We start from the raw sequence: 21,193 nt of genomic DNA on the forward strand, positions 1-21,193 counted from the left end.
CAAATTAGAAAGTTTTATTTTTAAAAATGACCAAGGTTCAAAATAACACGCTTTCGGTATTTACTCTCAGATAACCGTATCAACTATCAATATTGAAAGTACAAACTCTTCGTCATGGTGCAAAAGAGGCGTGCACAAATGATAATATCCTGCTCAATTCAATGCTTGATTTAGCTAGACTGACTATTGGTCCATTCTTTACAATGTCGTCTGATATGAAAGTATCAAAGGGAAAGGTGGTAAGTTAACCGCCAAGCAATAAAAGACATTGTGATTCTATCGCCTATGGATTGCCTGTATTAAATCTGATATAGTAAACAAACTCTATATATACTTTTGCGCTATATATTCTTGGTTTAATCAATGCTACTGCGTGTGTAAAAAGCCCATAACCTGATAACAACGAATGTTTTAAAAAACTAGTAAAATGCTGCGCAAACATTTATTTCACTGAAAAACAATCTTCCCATAAATAGGTCAAAGTGCAAAATATGTTTACGCTCAGATTAGTGCCTTTCATCACATTTTCAATGAGTGAACAATGAGCCGAGGTCAGTTATTTGTAGGTCGATTGCCAAACGACGCTAGAGACAGGGACCTTAAAAAAGTATTTGAAAAATACGGCAGACTTAATAGATGTGACGTCAAACATGGAAAATACGGTATGTAGAATCATTTAATTATATTTAACTGCATTTTAAATTTACGCGTTGTAGAATAGGCTTAAATTTATTATAGTGGGCGGCTTAGGCCTAGCTAAATAAGAAGGAGTACAGTCTACAGTGGAAGGAATAGACCATTTCGGAAATAACATACAGAGAAACCAAAGTTACCAAACACAGGCCGCCCTCTCGCCAAGAAGCACCGCTAGAGACAGTGTGGGTTGGCTAGCCTCCCGCGTTGTAGTGATCTCGGGCTCCCCTCTGGCGTTGCTTCTTGGTGCGAGGGAGAATACCCTGATAGTGACCTCGCCCCTGTGTGATTGTTTCTCTATATGTAATTTCAGAAATGGTCTATTGGGCTATGACTGTGCTAAGTGAAAACTGTTCGATTCCATAGATATCTAAAACATATATGTTGAGCGTAGTAGACCAGTAGAGTCTTGGCTCACAAACGGCCTGGCAGCACTGGGGTGAAAATTATGTTTTTATGGTGTCTTTTAGGCCAAGTGTATTTTTCAACCGTGAAATTACAATAGAGGTGCCACTAGAAATAAGACAAATTGTTTGTATCCATTTATATGGACTTGTCAATTCTACGTCGTACAACTGGCTAGGGGGAAGAGATAGTCTGACGTCACGCAGCCCCTCTCTGGTTGGCATTTTTGCGCGTAGAATACTGTTTCCAACCGTTAGGGGGATGAAACTCCAGTAAGAGATAGAAGGGTGTGACGGTTCAGGGTCAGAACTGTTAGCTCCCTATAGATAGTTTTCACACATGGAGGATTCATACCATTTATACCAGGAAGCCGGGCTATCTGGAGGACGAAAGCAGACGGGTTTTTGTCCTCCAGATAGCCGGGCCTCCTGGTGTAAATGGTATGAATCCTCCATGTGTGAAAACTATCTATATTGATGTGCTTATGGTTAATATTGATATGAAATATCTTGGTAAAACGGACCACAGCGAGAGGTTTTTGGCCATTATCGATTATATATATGAAAAGGTATACATGTTTCTGATATCTATGAACAGTGTTGAAATTAGCACCTTGGCGCGGCCATTTTATTCGCATTGGCATCGTGAGCTCGCGGCTGCGTTGTTTTTGGCGGCTTTCGGCATAGTAACGGGCAAAGATGAGTCGTGCCCAACTTTTTGTGGGACGATTGCCTATTGATACTAGAGAAAGGGATGTTGAACAAGTATTTGAAAAGTATGGTAGGCTAGTTAGATGTGTTGTGAAGTATGGTAAGTATGGTGAGTATCATGAACTTTTATAAATTATTAAATTAAACGCGAAGAATCTTTACGTGTTGCTTTGATAAGCCTCGGTCAATCGGGCCTAACGCGTAACGAGGCGGCTTGCACTAGTGTTTGGGCATCCATTTTTTGCGGCAAAATCGATGTAGGGGCGTAAAAACCCAAGACTATGAGGAGCTGCCTTACGTTTTCTCAAATTATACAATAAAAGCTGTATTTCCATATCGTTTTCCGTTCGTTAATTAATTTTTCAGGAGATTTTTTTTAAGTAATTAAGACTAAAAGCGAAGGCTTAGCGTGTTTCGATTGATATCTTTTGTGTGTGTGTGTGGGGGGGGGGGGACGGGTAGATAATGTACAGGTATTATTTTGGAAAACAATGGCGACTGTCTTAACGGAAATATTAATCAATTTAAATTTGTGTATGTTAGGCCTGTACATTATTTAAAAGGGAATATTGGTTTCTAAATGACTAACATACAGCAGCATGATCCTAAATGCTCTCTGGGCACAATGGCTCAGACTTATCAGCCTACCTAAACCAATATCAGCCGTATGAAAGCTTAACCTAAGCCGCGAGTGAATCCGAGAGGTTTAATAATTATATTTCTCCTCAAACCAATTTCTCGCTAAATTAACCTTAATCAACTGAAACCCATTTGAAATAAATTCGAATAGGTGTTCAACGGGTTAAAACAAACAGTCAAAAGTAGATTCCATTTTATTGCGTAATTATGTTATGCAGGGTTCATACAAACCTGGAAAAATCAGGGAAATAGTTCACAAAAATTTCAGGGAAAATTCAGGGAAATTTGTGTCAAGCAGGGGCCGGAGTAATTAAGCAAAATGTTCATAAACAATACCCTCCATACGTTGCCTACGTTAATCAAGGCCTGTGCGCGGCGCCGATTTTTATTTTTATTTTGGCAATTTAAGTTGCCAAATTCTCTCACCTGAGGCGCTAATAGCTGGACCTAAACAATTTGAAATGTTCATTTTCTCGCGCTTAGAATTTTAAATACTCATTTTCGCGCGCATTTCGGTCCTGCTATCAATGAAATTTAGCGCTAAAATAGGGAGAAAATAAGAAGTCGCGTTTCTTAAAAGTCCCCCCCTTCGAAGCCACCGCGCACAGGCCTTGATTAACGTAGGCAACGCTCCATAGGATTAACATTACACTCAACTTTGGAGGCTCATAACTCTGGTTATATTAGAGATACGGGGATGTCCTTTGATTATGTAATACTCCTATTTGCCCCCCCCCCCCCCACCTCCTTCGTTAACATTTGCTCCATAGGATACTCCATATACGGGAAAAACCTGGAAAATTCAGGGAAATTTGTTTTCCAAAAGTTGTATGAACCCTGGTTGGTTATGTCGTAAATTGAGTTTTCTACAACTTAAAAAGTGACATAGACGTGAAATATCCTTAATGAATGCAAAAAACACATACATTATTATTTTTATCTTCGTGTAATTTAATTTTAAACTTTAATTTTAGGCATGGCATACGCATTTGTGGACTACGACGACAGAAGAGATGCCGAGGTAAGAATTTTTAATCCTTTTTTTTTTTCCCTACATATTTGTATTTGTCTTGTCTGTTTAGTTGCCTGTGATAAGTGTTAAACTTAATTGCAGCTATTAATGCCCCCATTGTTAGATATTTTAAATTAATCCGTGTTACTCAACAAGTAGACGTATCTACTTACAGACCTTAATCTACTTACAGACCTTAGATATTCCCAACTTATGCATGAACTCTTGGTAGTCTTTATTGATCTACTTGAACTAACCTCGCGGAGTAGCGGCGCGAAAAATCGGTTGCAAGTAGCATTTCCAATCAGTAATAACACCTCTTACTATACTCAACCACTTTACAATTTATTATATTTTGCTTTTGGTCCTTTATAAATGTTCCCCAAACTTACGTAAACGTATAAATGTTTGGGATAAAGATATTCGCAAGTTTCCTTGGTCATTTGAGTGAAAATTAATAGCTAGCTCTGGTCATCCGCCATTTTGAGGGCGAAAATGAGTACAGGTTGGATTTAGATCTCGTTGTGAATATTATGCAGGGTTCATACAAACCTGGAAAAATCAGGGAAATTTAGAATTTTTAGTAAAATTCAGGGAAATTTGGGTCAAACAGGGACCGAGTAATTAAGCAAAATGTTCATAAACATTCCCTCCATAGGATTAACATTACACCCAACTTTGGAGGCACGTAACTCTGGTTATATTTGAGATACGGGGATGTCCTTTGATTATGTAATAGTCATATTTGCCCCCCCCCCTTCCTTCGTTAACATTTGCTCCATAGGATACTCCATATACGGGAAAAACCTGGAAAGTTCAGGGAAGTATGTGGGGAAAAACCTGGAAATCTCAGGGAAATTTGTTTTCCAAAAGTTGTATGAGCCCTGTTACGTACTCGCCCAAAATATCAACACTTTTCGTAGCTTATAAGTGAACAATCAAGTTCCCATGATAAAACCGAATATTACGTTGATTGGCGGGTTAAGGTGTTCTAGACACCAGCCAGAAGCAATTATAATTAAAAAATGTTAAAATAATTTGGTTCACTATCATAAACTTACGGTAGTAGTAAATGCTTGGTTAAAAATGGGCACCTCAGTATGGTTCTAAAGTTGATTTCTTAGTTAAGGCCTCTAGGAATTAATTCTTGCAGCCCTAAAGCACTTGCTCTAAAAAATATTGTTAATTTGTTTTGCTCGAATGACCAATGGAAACTTATTTAAATCCCTTAAAAGCTTAGGTTATTGTTCTTCCCCCAAACAAAATTACAAAATCAGAAACTAAACAAAATTTGAAGGAAAATTAAATTTGTTTTTAATCTAAAACGTTCTGGTACTATAATTTGGTTTTTACGTTAACTGTTCTGAGAAATTTCGCCGGAGTGACTAGATGTTGCTGATTGAGGCGCCTGGCAGTCTGGCTTCATCCAGGTTCCCCCACGAACGAGATTGATTCCTCTCTAATGTCCGGGTTGCGTGCGAACTCTAGTCCTTGTCAGTTCTCTCTCTCTCAATGCAATTCAAGCCGTAGCCAATTTGCCACTCGCCAGTTGTCCATGCATACTGCACCCACAATCTGTATCAGATCAGAAATCAGTTCTCAGTGCGTCAGCTCCACTCTCTCACTCTGATCATTCTCTCGAGCCCGGTTAAATTCGCCATGGTTTAAGTGTCCCCAGCCTGTCTTTCCCGTTCAAACAAGCGCCGTGATCGAGATCATATCAATTGGTACCTTGTCTGCCATGATTCAATCCGTTGCCTAATAGAGAGCGTACGTCTGTCAGTATATATTCATAAATTTTAAGCAAAACACACTTTTGCCATATTTATTCGTATTTTAAAAGGAAGCCTTAAACCTCGATAAGATGGTATTATTTGCTCAAAGCGCAATTTCTATTGCCAATAAATGTATCGCCAAGCTAAAGCGTTTTTCAATGGAGAGTAAAGTTAGTGCGGGATTCCGCGTACATTAGCGTTTCTTTGTAAGAGTAGGTGGGTTCGCGGTTTCTAGTACCATTAAAATGCGCTTTTCGAATGACCAGGATTGGTTTAAGATCCGCTAGCAATTTTTACTTTAAAATCTCTGTCGCGCAAGTACAGTGTTTTGTTACTTGTCGTTTGTTAGACGGACGATTTTTCAGTATGGTTGGAAACAATTTGACACAAATCCACTGAGGCGCAATTGTTCCACTAGGTCAGCGCTACTTTACTAAAATATTGCAGTGAACTATATTAAATGGACACATTTGCAGTGAACGAAGCAATGTCCCACGTTATCTAATATTTATAGAATTCTTCAATTAATCCACTCACGTCAGAAAATAACTATAATGTAACATCATACTGACGTTCTTCAATCTGCCACCCGAGTCAGTGTCATTTTAAATGCCGAGTTCATCGTAATTAGCCCACAATTTTTCCATTTCGCATTATTAATGGAAAATCAGTTGCACCATCACTTATTTGTTCAGTTTTGTTGATTGAGATTTTCTGAGCAAATAATACGATCCAGTCAAACGCGTAAAATTAACTATAGGGAATAAATATGGCATTGTGGTCTGGAAGCTAGTCGATAATCTCCTAATGTGTGGTCATAATTTTATATACTGTCATTATGAAGGGGAAAGAAACCCAACATCTACGTTTAGTTTAAATATATCATCTAGATGAAAAAAGGCCCTCTACAGATTTTTTGATTAGTATTATTTGGGTGTATGTGAAGTTTAGTATAATAGTACCATCTGGAGTTTTGGAACTCGAATACATTGGCAACTTGGTTGGAATAAAGCGATGTTCGATGAACGATTTTTTTCAAAATTGTTCTTTAACACTAGCAACGATTTTTGTGTCTCCCGCTATAGGATGCTGTGAAATATGAAAATGGAAGGGAACTTCGCGGACAAAGTATCGTCGTAGAGTGGGCCAGAGGACCATCTTACAGACCAGCTGTCAGCGTAAGTATCAAATGTTAGGGATTTTGGAAATTTAATCATTTGCGAACGGTCGAGGATTATAATAAGTCGCTGCGCGTCTGTTAGAGTAACTCTATGCCTTTGTCTACATTACGCTCTATGGGTAGTTAACACGGAGTACCATCCCATGTTGCCAGGCATCTTCACGCGCGAAATAGGGGCCCGCAATTTTGTCCATTTTCCCGGGGGGTTGGGGCCCACAAACTTTCGACGGCCCTACAACGTGTTAATAAAATATTTGTAATGTATTTAGTGCTATAGATGCAGACGACCAGGTCATTGGGCGCGTGATTGTCCCGAATCAGACAGAGACCGTTATTACCCTAGACGTGGTGGTGGTGGTGGCGGCGGAGGTAGATCTCGTTCCAGGTCTAGATCAGGATCCAGACGCAGACGAGCGAGGTTTGTATAATTTTCAATCTCATTTAGTACTCGAGTATCTTTGACGCGCTGATCGCGCGTTAACATTTAAACTAGTATTCGCCGGTTTAACATTCAGCGTGTCAAAGTTACTGTTGGGTTTTTTACCAACCTTTTATGGCATTACATGATGAGAAAAGTGTAAAAATTTGGAATATACACGCATGTGGCTGTTTATTCTTATCCGAGCATTTTCAATTCAAAGACGACTAAAGCACAGGGGCCAACTGACATTGTTATTAAAATGGTCTACTTATTGGGGGAGACTGTAGAATGGGGGAAATAAATTTTCAAACGACTCCTCTTCCCGTTTTGTGAATAGATCCAGGTCTAAGAGTCGCCGTCGCAGCGCTAGTAGGAGTCGCAGTAGAAGTCGGGATAGACGACGTGATAGGAGGCGCTCTCGAAGCAGAGACAAGAAGCACAGAAGCCCCAGCAAGAGTCGATCTAGATCCAAGTCCTTTTCTAGGTCAAGATCAAGGCAGGTTTCTTTATAAACAGTTTCTCCCGCAAAGGCTTATTGTAAAGGTTTATCGCGAAAAAGCTTAAAAACCGAAAATAAATGCAAAGGGGCGTTAGTTTGGGCTGCCTGTTTGTTCAAGTTGGTCGTGAATTTGTTCTTAAATTTAAGCTAAAACCTTATTGTTTAGTGGGTTAGTATAACAATGCTGGTATTTGATTGGCTGCTATCCAATTAAATTGATTTGGACATAAACGGGAAAACTGGTTGATCTTGAAATTTTGACAATGCTTCGTTAGTTCAAAGCACTTTCACGAAATTTATCCATCAGCACCTTGTTTAATATTTTGAGATCTATTTGCAAGTAGATAAGCGAACAGTTGCGTTAGTTTTGCGCCAGTAATATGTTTGTCAGAATGATTTCGCTGCAAAAACAATTTCACAAATTTGTCATTTCAATTGCATTGATCTTTTAGAATAATCGCACGCGCCTTTAAAATTTACAACTGAGTTACAACCAGCAATTTAAGATGTTAGGCCTTTGCAGCAAGCGATACCTTTTGCTTGAAATTTTATTTATCCCTTGGTGGAGGAACATTATTCGCGAATTGGGAACTTACGAGGTAGTTCGTTACAGATCGAAAGATGGAGCTGATAAAAAGCTAAAAAAGAAGTCTACAAAAGACAAGTCGAAGGATGGCGCCCGTAGAGGCAGAAGCGGCAGCAAGTCACCTTCTAGAAGCCGATCGCGAACCCCTAGGGACGATGACAGAAAAAGTGAGGATAGAAGAAGCGCGACTCCGCGTAAAAGACGCAGTGGAAGTGGTGATCAAGATTCAAAAGACAAGGTATGTCCTTTGGGCGTTTTGTGACTTTGTCGTGACCTGGCTGCGCTAGGTTTGTCAGTCAGTCAGTTGACAACGCGAAATTTGCAAAGGCGGTTGCAAAAATGGGTTCTTAAAAAATTCGACTTCTTTAATTGCCAGGTGAAAGCTGAAGCTCAAGAAAATGGAGGGGATAGCAACAAGAAAAGCCGAGACAGTCGTAGCCCTAGTCGAAGCAAATCGGGAAGCCGAAGTCGCAGTGCCAGCAAAGAAATGGATAAGGGAAGTGGGCCGGATGACGATCGAATGAGCGATCAAGATGATGGCAAAAAAGACCGCGATCGTAACAGTCGCAGTCCTTCTACCTAGACTAAGAAAAAACCTACCATTTCACGTTTTTCAAAAAAAGAAAAAAAAAGAAAAATAATAATTCGCTATTCACATTATTTCATTCTCATTGAACCAAAACACCCCTCGTGTTATCTTTCGGGACACACCAACAAGTTAGTATTTCAATTTTTAAAACTAGCGTTTTACCTTTTCAATTATGTTCCATGAAATGAAATCAGCAAGGTTAATTTGAAATCAAGCTGTAAAACCACTAGTTTTAAACTTTGATTTAATCTTGACGATTGCAATTGTACTTACTCGTTGGTGCAACACCTTCAAACGCTATAATTTTGTTCGAAATTTCAATTTAGCTAAGCGAATTTTCAGCAGTTTACAAAATTTGGTTTATTACTTCATTTTATTAAATTCCATCCCCCCTTTTTATTTTCGAGACTGCTTCTTCATAAGTTATTGTTTAACGTTGTGATGCGTAAGGAAAACAAGCTATAAAATGTCTGCATATTTTTGAATTTTCTTAAAAGTTGGGTTATTTACGTCCCAAAATGTGTACCGAGCAGTTTTTCATTCTTAGTAATAAAGTTTAATACATCCTAGATTTTGAGTTGCATTTTACCGAAACAGTGTTGTTAGTAAGGTTTCACATTGTAGGACTTTCTCGGATGGTGCGAAAGATCATCTCGTGGTATCTACAATACTAGGATTTGTAACGGGCAGACGATGCGCTCGGATTACCACAGATTTATGAGATGGTAGTAAAAGATCTCGAAAAAGTGGCTTGCCTGGGGTTCGTTGTTTACCCAGCCATTACTGGAGCTCCGCGAACTGGCTTATTTTCTAAGAACTAGAAACCAAAAAGCTGGCAGAGATAGTATACAAGCATAGCCCACTTGATCACGCACGCTGGCTGCACGCGCTCTAGAAGCCCGTCCAAACGATTTTTTTTACATGTCAACTCGCGTATACGGCGCGTCACATAGGTTCGGTCTAAACTTTCAAACCCGTCTGGTTTTAACATGGGCCTCTATGGGAGGGGACCAGTTTTTTCAACGTTTTTGACAATATTAGTGCATCCACTGGTTCAAATCTCTTGAATTTTTAATGAGACGTGTATTGAAAGGTTTGATATTATCCTGTAAAATTTAAAGTCTTCAGCTATAATAGTTTTTTTTTATAAAAAATAAAAATCATCACATAGTAGAGAAATAAATCCTTCAATTTCTCTACTATGTGATGATTTTTATTTTTTATAAAAAAAACTATTATAGCTGAAGACTTTAAATTTTACAGGATAATATCAAACCTTTCAATACACGTCTCATTAAAAATTCAAGAGATTTGAACCAGTAGATGCACTAATATTGTCAAAAACGTTGAAAAAACTGGTCCTCTCCCATAGACGGCCCTGTTAAAACCAGACGGGTTTGGATTTTAGACCGAACCTATGTTATTCTCATTTTTAGGGTCGATTGAGCGGGCTTCTATAGCGCGTGCAGCCAGCGTGATCAAGTGGGCTATGATACAAGGCAGTGCAGCATAAATCAGTTTTATTTCTTAACCGTTTTTGCCACTCTTGGCTGCGTGCCCTTTTTATTGTATTGTGCCATCAAGATGAAGAAAATGCAGGACCCGCTTTCCATCCCACTATTTTACGCCTGCGCTATAGGCTTGGGAATCGTGAGAGTGCGCGAAGCCGGCAAGTGATCAACCCCCTAATGCCCCGATACTGAGCGTTGCCTACCCGATTTTTACATCATTGGTCTTTGCAAATAAATGCAATAAATTGCGTGGGATGTGTTCTGAAACATTTCTTAGCAAATATACTATCACCACATACTTGGGGACTGTTAGGAACAGGGTTCGTACGAAATTTTTACTTTCAAAATCCCTGACTTTTCCAAGTTATCCCTGACCATTTTAAGGTGTTTACCAGAGCCCACTTCATCAGACCTGTCTCATATTTAGCATTGGTCGAAGCATGGTTTGATATACCAAACGAAATCCCTGACTTTTTAGGAATTTTTTTTTAAATCCCTGACTTATCCAGGTTCCGTGGCTCAACGAAACTTAGTTCGTTTTATTTCAAGAACTAGAATATTTTTGAAATTGGCATTGCAATCTAAAGAAAAGCAAGGACTCTAAACTGGATCTAGGCGTCACGTTGTGCCTCCGAAGTATTTCTACCCACCCGCTGGGCCGCTAATGCCTTTTTTACAGTCCCTTTAACCCTTTGCACATTTTGTCTTCTGAAGAAACAATGAGTAAAATAAATACAAAACAAAAGTTATTTATTTTTATTACGAATCCCAGTAAAAAAAGTAAATATATGAATATATAATATAGTAACAGTAATATAAACTATTTATATTCTTATGAAGTTTATCTACCAGAAGTCAGTACCAAATCCTTATCCTCCAAGTATAGAAAAAAAAATATATCAAGAAGACCCAATTAAATACTCGAATGATTACTACATGGACCAAGCGTGAAAATACGTCCTTTGCCAATCCGGTAAATAATCGGCAACTGGTCCTAAAAGTGTAATTAATATTACTTAAAAATTAATAAACTTCTTTAAACTACTTACTTAAGAACCTTCCAACAACTGGAATATTCTGCGACAAGAACAAAATGGCTGACAAGATTCTCTGTCTATAAAAGAATAGCTTAGGATTTCAATACGTAATGATAAACATAAAAGCAAAGCAGTGAGCACGTATGAGGCGGCTCGTAGAGACCAAATTCTCCGTCAGTCCCCCTTTCAAAACCGGTATCAGAGTGCCGCACATGCGCATTCGGCGCAACAGAGAGGGGGAAAAAATGAAAGAAGTTTGTTTACGTTAAGTATTCTTAATGGATAATGCGCGCATCAGAGAGATATCGGGCTAAGCCTTTATAGTTAGTTACACCCTCTGATTCTCCTTCTCATAAGTGCTCACTGCTTCAACAAAACAATACATACTTAGTGTATTTTTCGTATACCGGCGACCTTAGAAGGTACATCAGCAAAACCAAGGCGCGTCTACTCAATTCTAATTGTTCCGTGTGGTTCAAGGCGCCTCTATCACCCAAAAGTTGCAAACTATTGACGCGAAAAAGATATTTAACAAATAATTTCAACAGAAATCAAGGCAAATTCCCCTTCATTTATCACCTAGCCATGTCACAACCGATTGCGGCTACCCAAGGTTTCCACGATTTGTTACCAAAAGCGGCTACAGCGGCAACTGTTAAAATCATTAAATTTGTCACAACCAATAGTCAAGAAAGATTCACTTTCTTACGGTGCAATAGTGGTCTCATGACGTGAAGAACTTCTCCGATGAACTTTTCTCCTTCAAGCAAAGTTGGAGGAAAATTAACTTTTGTTTTTTCTTTTTGATTCGTTTTGTCGTTTGGCAATTTCCAATTTCTCGTTGCTAATGGTGGGGCTTATCAAAATAATAGGTGACAACAGAGAGGTTCAGTTAAAAAGCGGGTTTTAGCATTCATTTATAAGATACAATGAAAAGTTAGGAATACCAGCGTCTATACTGCGAATTGTTCGACCTGTACGTTTGAGTTGTAACGTTTCTTGCGTCCTAACTGGACTATCGGGAACACTATTATCATTTGTTTTTGTTGGCAGATCGCGTCGACGATTTAACGGTGATATTGGAGGCGATTTTAAAATGCCTTGTTTATGTTTAACAAGCAATAAAAGCCTAATTCCACTTCTGAAAAATTTTATTTGTAAATTATATTTGCGCCTAAAATCGGTTATAGAAAAGAAAAATCTGACTTTATGAGTTGTATGACAGTTATCACAGTCCATCTAGAAAATTCACCCCCTAATCTAGCAGCTGCTAGTTCAGCAAATACTTCAGAATATTCTACTACCGCTAAACATGTTTTCAAGCGAGTAACTGCGGCATTCTACGGAATCAATTTGAAGTTATTTCACATAGACATAATTTTTATATCAATGTCTTACAATATGAACGGGAATGTTAGCAGCGTGACGCAAAATTAAATCATTCAGAAGTTTAAGAAGGCTGGAAGAGGCGTATATTAATTCGCATATTACTGAAGAATTATCAAAGCGTCCTGGAAAAATTATTTTATTTCATTTTAATTTCATAATTGAAATTAACCTCTTGACCACAAGGGGCTCAGAGTCTCTAATTGCAATGTGAGAATCGCTAGATATAGAATATAAGTTTGTTTAGGGTTTAAATTAGGTTTGCATATGTTGTCGTTTTCTGTGAAGTGTTTATAATAAGCAATATTCTACATTTCGTAACTGTGCTGTTGTACCATAGTTCTATTTCACAACTTTACGAACACTAGTGTGACTGTTTGGCAGCCCCATGACAGCGCCTTTACTTAACTGTATTACACTCGATGGGAAAATAACCTGTAGTGCTATTAACAAACATTCAAGTTCTGAAGCCTTGGTCAAAAGGTTTTTATTTTGATGAAAATCATTAATATTATACTAATTAATTATTACCTGCCGTTAAATACGAAACCCATCGCAATATCGATTCGAGCTCGCTTGCAACATTTGGATTAGTTTTAACGAAATCCTCGTATTTTTCATAAAGTTGTTGACATTTTACAAGCGCCATAATAATAATCCATGAAGGAAGTAGTAGACAAATAACAAAATGTTTGGCTAATGGCTATTGTGAAAATTAGAGTTTTACACTAATCACCATTGAGTAATGCTTGTCCGTTTATTCGTTGCCTACGTTAATCAAGGCCTGTGCGCGGTAGTTTCGAGGGGGGCGACTTTTAAGAAATGCGACTTCTTATTTTCTGCCTATTTTTACCGCGAGACGGCATTGATAGCTGGACCGAAACGCGCGCGAAAATGAGTATTTAAAATTCCAAGCGAGAGAAAATGAACATTTCAGATTCGAAGCGCGAGAAAATGAACATTTCAAATTATTTAGGTCCAGCTAATAGCGCCTCAGGTGAGAGAATTTGGCAACTTAAATTGCCAAACGAAAAATAAAAATTGGCGTTGCGCACAGGCCTTGATTAACGTAGGCAACGGTTTATTACATGGAGGAAATAAAAAGGATTAATTTCCTTGGCTATCAATATAGCCCACTCGATCACGCGCATCGCGACGCAAGCTGCTCGCGCTCAAGCTCTGTATACCGCTTCGCATCGCGCTTATCAGCTTGCGTTGTGATGCGCGTGATCGAGTGGGCTGAGCTATCATGCAGGATGATGGCTGCTATACTATGGCATAGTCCACTCGATCACGCGCAACAAAACGCAAGCTGCTCGCACTACAGAAGAGGATTGTCATTGTTCAAAGACATTGCTCCAAAAATCCACCATGCTGGCGCTGCTAGTTTATGGAAGAAACCCCGTCCGTATTTAGGCCGTAATTCATAAATTACTTGTTCAAATATCTTGAAATTTTACTGGGATGTACAATTTCTCTTCTATTGCATTTTTTGGTATAAAATGAAAACGGAAATTAGAAATAATTTCTATGTGAGGAAAGGGTTTTTTTCGCTTTCACTGATTCAAATCTCTTGAAATTTTACTGAGATCAAATGTGGATGAGAGGGAAAGTATGACAATGGCCATAGAGCCTGTGTTAAAAAACGCGGACATCAAAGTTTCGCCAATAACTATTTAGTTTACTAGTGACTGATGGACTCGCAAAGTAGTTCAGACATTTATCCTCCTTGGTTTAACCATAGCCCACTCGATCACGCGCATCACGACGCAAGCTGCTCGCGCTATAGCTAAATTACCGAGATTTGTTTTAAACGTATCTAGTTTTTTGTGCTCTTCTATTGCTTCGATAACCGTACTTAAATCCATATTATACCTTCAAATACCTATTAAAACATTACCAGCTACTCTGTCCTGACTACAAACACAAATCGAGGAAGTTCTAGCATACACAATAGCAGACGACAGTAACCGCGTAACCGCGAATTTACACAAGACCTACTTTAAGGGTGTGAACAGGCCCAGTATAGCTACGCCAATAAAACGGTCAACTACGGCGAAACTCTGATGACTCGCGACTTTCGGCCATTTTCAAACTTTTCCTCTCATCCACTTTTGCTGAGATGTATATCGGTGGGTTTTAAATTATCCTGCAAATCGTCATAGTTTTATAGCAAATAGTTCTTTTTCCAAAATTCATAAAAATTTTGTTTGTGCATACTTAGAACCTATTTAGTAGGCCTAATCTATTGAATTTCTTGAAAAAGAACTGTTCGATTTTCGGCTTAAAATGCGAGATGCGCGTTTTTGGGCCAATTGGACGAGAAGCCTGTATCCGCCGAGTCGTGTGATCTAGGTGGCTATGGTATGGGCTAAATATCCTCATTCTGAACTTTTTTTTGAAGCCAGTTTTGTCTCCAACGGGTGACGGGAAAGGGTGTCGTCCCATCATCGGCTTCTTCCGTGTTAGCTTATTTCGTGTATTTCGGATTTTTGGCGATGTTACATTACTTTTTTTAAGTATTTAATAGAAGTTCCATTTTAAAAGTGAGATTATGTACTACGAGTTAAACCGCGGTAGAAGCGCGTTGAAATAGTGTGTATGTGAGTCGGAAATTGCTACTTTTATATAGTGGCGTTAAGCCTTGGCCTAGTTAAGAAATGTCATTTTTTGCCTTCAGACGCGGCGTTTGTCGAATTTAATTATTTGAAAATATTAACCATATAAATCGCGAATGTGAGCTGATTAAGCTTAGCAAAATCGCTAAGCCCAATTCTGTGAATATCCAAATGTTTTCCAAAATGGATTTAGTGAAACGAGTGTTAACGTTTCTGACTTTTTTTGTTTGTTGCGGAGCGCTGGCGTTCCTAACTGCTTCCTATTCAACCCATTATTGGGTTGTGGTGAAACCCATACGATTTGGATTTAACGCGACTAATATAAGTGCCTTGGCAACAACCGAGGAAGAAGAAACTGGAAAATTTCGCGGTGAAATTAGCTTTGGACTGTTTAAAGGCGAGAAGCGCTTGAACCATGGATTTGGATTAAGACCACATGAAATCCACGGTTAGTTTCATTTGTTTCGTATTGTAGCATTATCCGAGTCACCGTAATTTGGTCATAACGAATTTTTCAACATTTTTTTTGTTTTTGTTTTTGTTAGTGCGAACTGAAATGGCAAAAAATCCTCAGCTAATGAATTTTGGATTATGGCTCTTCACAATACTATCACTGGCTTTGGCTCTACTCTTTGGCGTCGTCAGTGCCGTTTTTGCTGTAATAAATACAGTCATGACGCCAGTTGAAGTAATTACTGGCATTGTTGGACTATACTTGTGGAATGGGATTGCAGGTATGTTTTTGAAAAAAATTGATCTATAGTGCTGGATTGATTGAAAAAATGTGCCGCGAAAACTGTGAACCGACCCCTCCCCTCTCCGTTAAACAAAGCAAACTTAAAGTAACATAACCTCGCCTTAACTAGCGGTGATCAGTTTGTGGTCATATGGATGATTATTGTGTTCAAAAGTGACATAATCTTTTTGTTTTCTGTTTGTTATACGCAAAGTTATTCTTAAACTTTAATTAAGATCTGAAACAGGGTTCATTAAAACCTCGAAGTAAATTTGTGACTAAAAACTAATGGAAAACTCGGGGAATTTTATAATTTTCAGTAAAATTCGGGGAATTTGTGAGGCTTGCCCTAAAATTAACCACTCCCGCAGTTAATACTAAAAAAACCACTCCTGTCGTTATTACTCCGAAAAAAACCCGCTGCTGTAGTTACTAATCGAAAAAAATCCACTCCTGTTGTTATTACTCTGAAAAAAAAAACCGCTGCTGTAGTTACTAATCCAAAAAACCACTCCTGTATCTACTAATCCAAAAAAACCACTCCTGTAGTTACTAATCCAAAAAACCGCTCCTGTAGTTACTAATCCAAAAAACCGCTCCTGTAGTTAATACTCCAGAAAAACCGCTCCTGTAGTTAATACTCCAGAAAAACCGCTCTTGTAGTTAATACTCCAGAAAAACCGCTCTTGTAGTTAATACTCCAGAAAAACCGCTCTTGTAGTTAATACTCCAGAAAAACCGCTCTTGTAGTTAATACTCCAGAAAAACCGCTCCTGTAGTTAATACTCCAGAAAAACCGCTCTTGTAGTTAATACTCCAGAAAAACCGCTCTTGTAGTTAATACTCCAGAAAAACCGCTCTTGTAGTTAATACTCCAGAAAAACCGCTCTTGTAGTTAATACTCCAGAAAAACCGCTCTTGTAGTTAATACGCCAGAAAAACCGCTCCTGTAGTTAATACGCCAGAAAAACCGCTCCCCTCTCTTATTACTCCAAATAAAAACCAGTGTAAATGTCAGTTAAATCGGTTTTCCAAAATTATTTGTGAAATATTATAAAATTGGACCAAAACGGTCTATGAAATTTTATGTAGGCCATGCGTAAATTTAGGTATTTTGAAGTTAGTCCGGGAATAATAATAGTATAAGAACACGTGAGTCTACATAAATTTACCTATTTTGAATTGGTCGATATGTCAGTTATTTAGTGGTGAACTGTTCCTTAAAAGTAAACTACGTTTACGAGATTCTTGGTGTACATTATTTTTTTCAGCTTTATTTTCACTGGCAGCCGTTTTAAGTTGGGTGGCTCAGTTCCATTTGAAACTGAACGTAAACGTAATGAGCAAAGAAGAGCAGAACATAAAATGGGTATCTCAGGGTTTGGCCGAATACGGTTTCAGCTTCTGGTTTGTTACTGTGGCATTGGTCCTCTTTATTGGCAATGTGGGACTCGTATCTCTCGCCTTGAAACAACCCTGGGAAACGCGTCAACCCAAGAGAACTCCCGAGAAAAATCCAGAAGGTGTCATAATGCTCTATTAAGCCTCTTAAAACGTTAATCTTTTGATAAAGTCTTTTTAACTAAAATCGAAATGGATTGATTTACAATGTAACATCTATTAACTTGATAATAAGTGCATTTTTTTGGACGAAATTTACGTAATATTTACAATTTTTGGACTGAATTTAACTCGAGTTTTTGAGTGAAAATATTTTTAATACAAACTATGTCAAAAAGGCACAAACGGAAAAATTGAATTTTTATGGTTCAAACTATGGCCTTAAATGTTACGTCAAAATTTACACACTAACAAGATTCAATCATTGTTTTATACACCTTAAAGCCAAACCAAGAAGCGATATCTAGTTTATTAGGGAGAAGGTATAAGATGCCTAAGTATTCGCGCGCCATAGTCCCAGTCCCCCCCATTCAAAATACAAGGGGGGACGTAAAAGGAGGCCGGGCTATTTCGCAGCCTGTCCTCAGTCGGAAAATACGCAATTTTCGTCATTCGCGTCGCGCTGACGTGAGTTTTCAAGAACCATTGAGATGTTGGTTGTTAGTTAGAGGCGGAGATTAACTCCGGACCTACGTTTGTTTGGACTGGAGATAATCCCGGAAATGTGGCGAATTTATACCTTCGCAATAATAAACTAGATATCACTTCTTGGTCAAACATTGTCTTGGAGATAAACCCGGAAATGTGGCGAATTTATACCTTCTCCCTAATAAAGAAGATATCACTTCTTGGCCAAATATTGTCTTGGAGAAAAACCATTGATTCAGAACGTGGAATTCACATTTTAAAACGTTACTTTCTGCCCTTCAAATGAGATTAATAGAGACTAGTTTTCGTTCTTCGTTTATTTTTTTTTTTTTTTTGATAGCGATACTAAACTCCAGTTCAGGCACATTTGACAGAAACGCAATCATGTTAATCTCTCTAAGAAATGAGATTACTAGAGAATAATTTAATTTTCGATTTTGATAACTACAGTGTACAGAGTTCGTACACGACCTGGAAAACCTGGGAAAGTCAGGGAAATTGAAAATGGGCCTAAAAGGTCACGGAAAAGTCAAGGAAATTGAAAATGTGCCTAAAAAGTCAGGGAAATGTCAGGGAAAAATCTATTGGTGGGAAATTGATAGTCTGGATAACAGTGTAAGGGTGACCAAAAAAGTGTTGTCTTAGACTTGAACAGAACCCCAAATTCGCGGAGCTCGCTTCGCTCGCTCCGGTTATTTATGATTTACTTATGGTTAAATTTAATCGAATTAATTGGCTTATCTTTATAACAATGACAACTCGTGCAAAAATGATTCGAGTGAATTTAGATTTGTTTTCATATATTTACGCCTTGTAAGTTATTGCATATGGTCCGGGAAATTTGTGGAATTTAGTCAGGGAAAACCTGGAAAAGTCAGGGAATTTCATTCCAAAAATTTTGTACGAACCCTGTACAGATTACTATTATACTCGAGTTCGAGAGATCGGCGTGTTGAAATGGGCCTGAGCTAGACTATAGTTAAATTAGTTAAGTCACGTATGATCTTTCAGTGCCATTTAATGATTTCTACAAACGTCCAACAAAAAAAAGAACCTTTATTAACAATATAAGTAGCTACAGATTTAATAGTACGTACATTATATCGTAAGTTTATAAGATTATAAATATATTTGGGTATATTCCGACATACGCTCAAGTTGTATAAATACCGGTAAAATTTAATTATTACAGCAAACACTGTAAACCTTTTCGCATTCCAACGTATTTTGATATTGCGTAAATATATTTTAAGCTGATGAATAACACGCATTCGGTATTTGGGGAATACCGAGTAACTGAATATAGATTTTCAGTGGTGATCTTTTATAGTAGTATATTTGCATCATTTTACACATCTCTATAACGGGGGTTCGTAGGATCCTGGAAAATCATGAAATAAACGGTGTGGAATTGAGGATTTTTATGTTGGGAATCAAGGGGCTAATCACTCTGAGATTTCCTGTACACCGATTACGGGTAACGCGTAATCATTTTAGCACTGTAATCCTTTACTGTATCGCGTTGAGTGACTAGCCCCTCTGATTTTGCATCATTCCACAGGGTTGCCACGGGTCAGGGAAAACCTGGAAAAGTCAAGGAATTTGAAAATGGGCCGAAAAGTCAGGGAATTATCTGATTTTAGTGGGTAAATTTCTGGGGATAAGTCTTTATTGAAAGAGTAATGAAAGTTTCTCCTCGCATCCTCTCTTAACACTGAATGAACTCTAGAGCAATCCTTAAAAATGTCTAGAATTGTTTTTATAAAGTAAATGCCTTTAAAAATCTCTTAAGACTGTTGTTTATAGTTAAAATGTTTTTTAATCATTTTGGTGCAACAAATACATTGGAAAACTTAATGTAGAGAGTTTATTTAATTATAAGCACTTAAACGTGCTGTAATCATTTACCCTTTCGGTCTAAAAGGTCAGGGAAAACCTGGAAAAGTCAGGGAATTTGGTTCTGAAAATTCCGTGGCAACCCTCTACCATGTGGAATGAACGTTGGTTTCTTGAAGGTAGAAATTCCCCAGTGAAGCGTTTAAGGTTCGAATTTTCCCTTGTCAATTTCACCCGATAAAATCCCCTTTCTAAGAAAATATTTGAGCACCCAATTCTCTTTCAAGTTCCAAACTTTCTACTATTCCTATAATAATAATTGTAAGTCACTGCAGCGTGTCATAAATAATGTTCCATTGTAATATTAACCTCATTCTTTTTTAACTTTTTATTTTCAATGTTATGTCTACAATATTTTAACTTATTTTCCGTGAAACGTAAAATTTAACTTTATTTATTTTATGGGTTTTTTTTGTAAACTATTTTATCGTGAATTGTCCAAAATTAGGTGGTCGCGTCGTCTGTTTAAATATACAGAGTGAATCGTATCACACGAACACTTATTTTGAGTATTGTACTGCCGATGGTAATCGGTATGATAATTGACACTTGACAGATCTGATTTCACTTGTCAGGAAAACCCGCGTAATCAGGGAATTTCAAACTTGGCCTAAAAGGTCAGGGAATTTGATTAAAGTTGCTAAAATATCCGCTGTTCAGCCACGCAGTTGACCAGACACCAAAATGTTTTACGTTACGTATTCATAACACGTGGTTTAAACAAAATTATTTACTTATATCACCTCTTATATTTAGAAGAATAATAATTGTCTTAGAAACGTCCGGGAAAATCGTAGAAATAGGTCAGGGAACCCTTGAAAAGTTAGGGAATTTGAATCATATCAACATGATTTCTACTCGAAATTAGCGTTAGTTTGATCTGTTCCACACTGTATATAAATTTGAACATGGTAGCCGTTGTTTTACATAAATGTGAATCTCTTCGTGTTAAATGTGAATTAACTATAAAATTGTACACGGTAATTGCGAGAGTATATTATGTTAAATATTTGTTAAACTTGAGGTTTTTTAAAGATGAACGTTTCTGATACGATGTTTTTCGAAATCAGTAGATCTGTGTATTTTCACATACGAAGCCGTCCAATTTTTATAAATGTATATTTTTTCGTACATATGTGAAGTATGTGCAACGCTATGTTATACCGTTTTATACAGAATCTCATTTTATCGAAAACATGATACTTCTACAAGCGAGGCATTGTATTTCGATTGGTTAATGGTGATGAGGTCATAGTGATTTCCGTAAATAACGTCATTGTTCTAATAAAATAGAACGACTAATTATGTTAATTACGTTATGAATTACATTTGTTGAAAATGTATAACACGTGCCAGAATTTGGCCATCGCGATTCCATCCATTGGTGAAAATTTTGTGTTCAATATTTTTGTAGAATTTTTACACACGAATAAAGAAATGTACGAAATAAA

General features: G+C 37.8%; 3 protein-coding genes across 5 annotated transcripts; 2 read left to right on the top strand and 1 right to left on the bottom strand.

Annotated features, from left to right (window-relative positions):
* Window positions 1-336: 336 nt before the first annotated feature.
* On the top strand, window positions 337-9,078 carry LOC149623168 (uncharacterized). Of its 3 annotated transcripts, none has more exons than XM_089853009.1 (7): window positions 337-662; window positions 3,422-3,468; window positions 6,320-6,412; window positions 6,684-6,832; window positions 7,173-7,331; window positions 7,948-8,158; window positions 8,297-9,078. In XM_089853009.1, the coding sequence occupies exons 1-7, from the start codon at window positions 542-544 to the stop codon at window positions 8,501-8,503; spliced, it is 987 nt and encodes a 328-aa protein (XP_089709135.1). In that variant the 5' UTR covers window positions 337-541; the 3' UTR covers window positions 8,504-9,078. The 3 variants fall into 3 exon arrangements, with proteins under 3 accessions (XP_089709135.1, XP_089709136.1, XP_089709134.1); XM_089853010.1 differs by lacking the exon at window positions 337-662 and adding an exon at window positions 1,735-1,917 and having other exon boundaries at window positions 7,173-7,319; XM_089853008.1 differs by lacking the exon at window positions 337-662 and adding an exon at window positions 1,737-1,917.
* Window positions 9,079-10,753: 1,675 nt separating this feature from the next.
* On the bottom strand, window positions 10,754-13,232 carry Pex16 (peroxisomal biogenesis factor 16). The gene is made up of 9 exons (XM_089853007.1): window positions 12,975-13,232; window positions 12,456-12,568; window positions 12,264-12,397; window positions 12,005-12,198; window positions 11,767-11,913; window positions 11,637-11,709; window positions 11,445-11,564; window positions 11,070-11,134; window positions 10,754-11,014 (listed from the first exon to the last, which is right to left on the bottom strand). Exons 1-9 carry the CDS (start codon window positions 13,090-13,092, stop codon window positions 10,953-10,955), a joined length of 1,026 nt encoding a protein of 341 aa, XP_089709133.1. The 5' UTR covers window positions 13,093-13,232; the 3' UTR covers window positions 10,754-10,952.
* Window positions 13,233-14,825: 1,593 nt separating this feature from the next.
* LOC149623170 (clarin-3-like) lies at window positions 14,826-21,193 on the top strand. The gene is made up of 3 exons (XM_089853013.1): window positions 14,826-15,509; window positions 15,607-15,795; window positions 17,069-21,193. Exons 1-3 carry the CDS (start codon window positions 15,233-15,235, stop codon window positions 17,338-17,340), a joined length of 738 nt encoding a protein of 245 aa, XP_089709139.1. The 5' UTR covers window positions 14,826-15,232; the 3' UTR covers window positions 17,341-21,193.

The sequence above is a fragment of the Phalangium opilio genome, unplaced genomic scaffold (assembly GCF_054372755.1).
Source record: "Phalangium opilio isolate 3A_F unplaced genomic scaffold, DU_Popi_V2 ptg000113l_1, whole genome shotgun sequence".
In the NCBI taxonomy this organism is placed as follows: Eukaryota; Metazoa; Arthropoda; class Arachnida; order Opiliones; family Phalangiidae; genus Phalangium; species Phalangium opilio.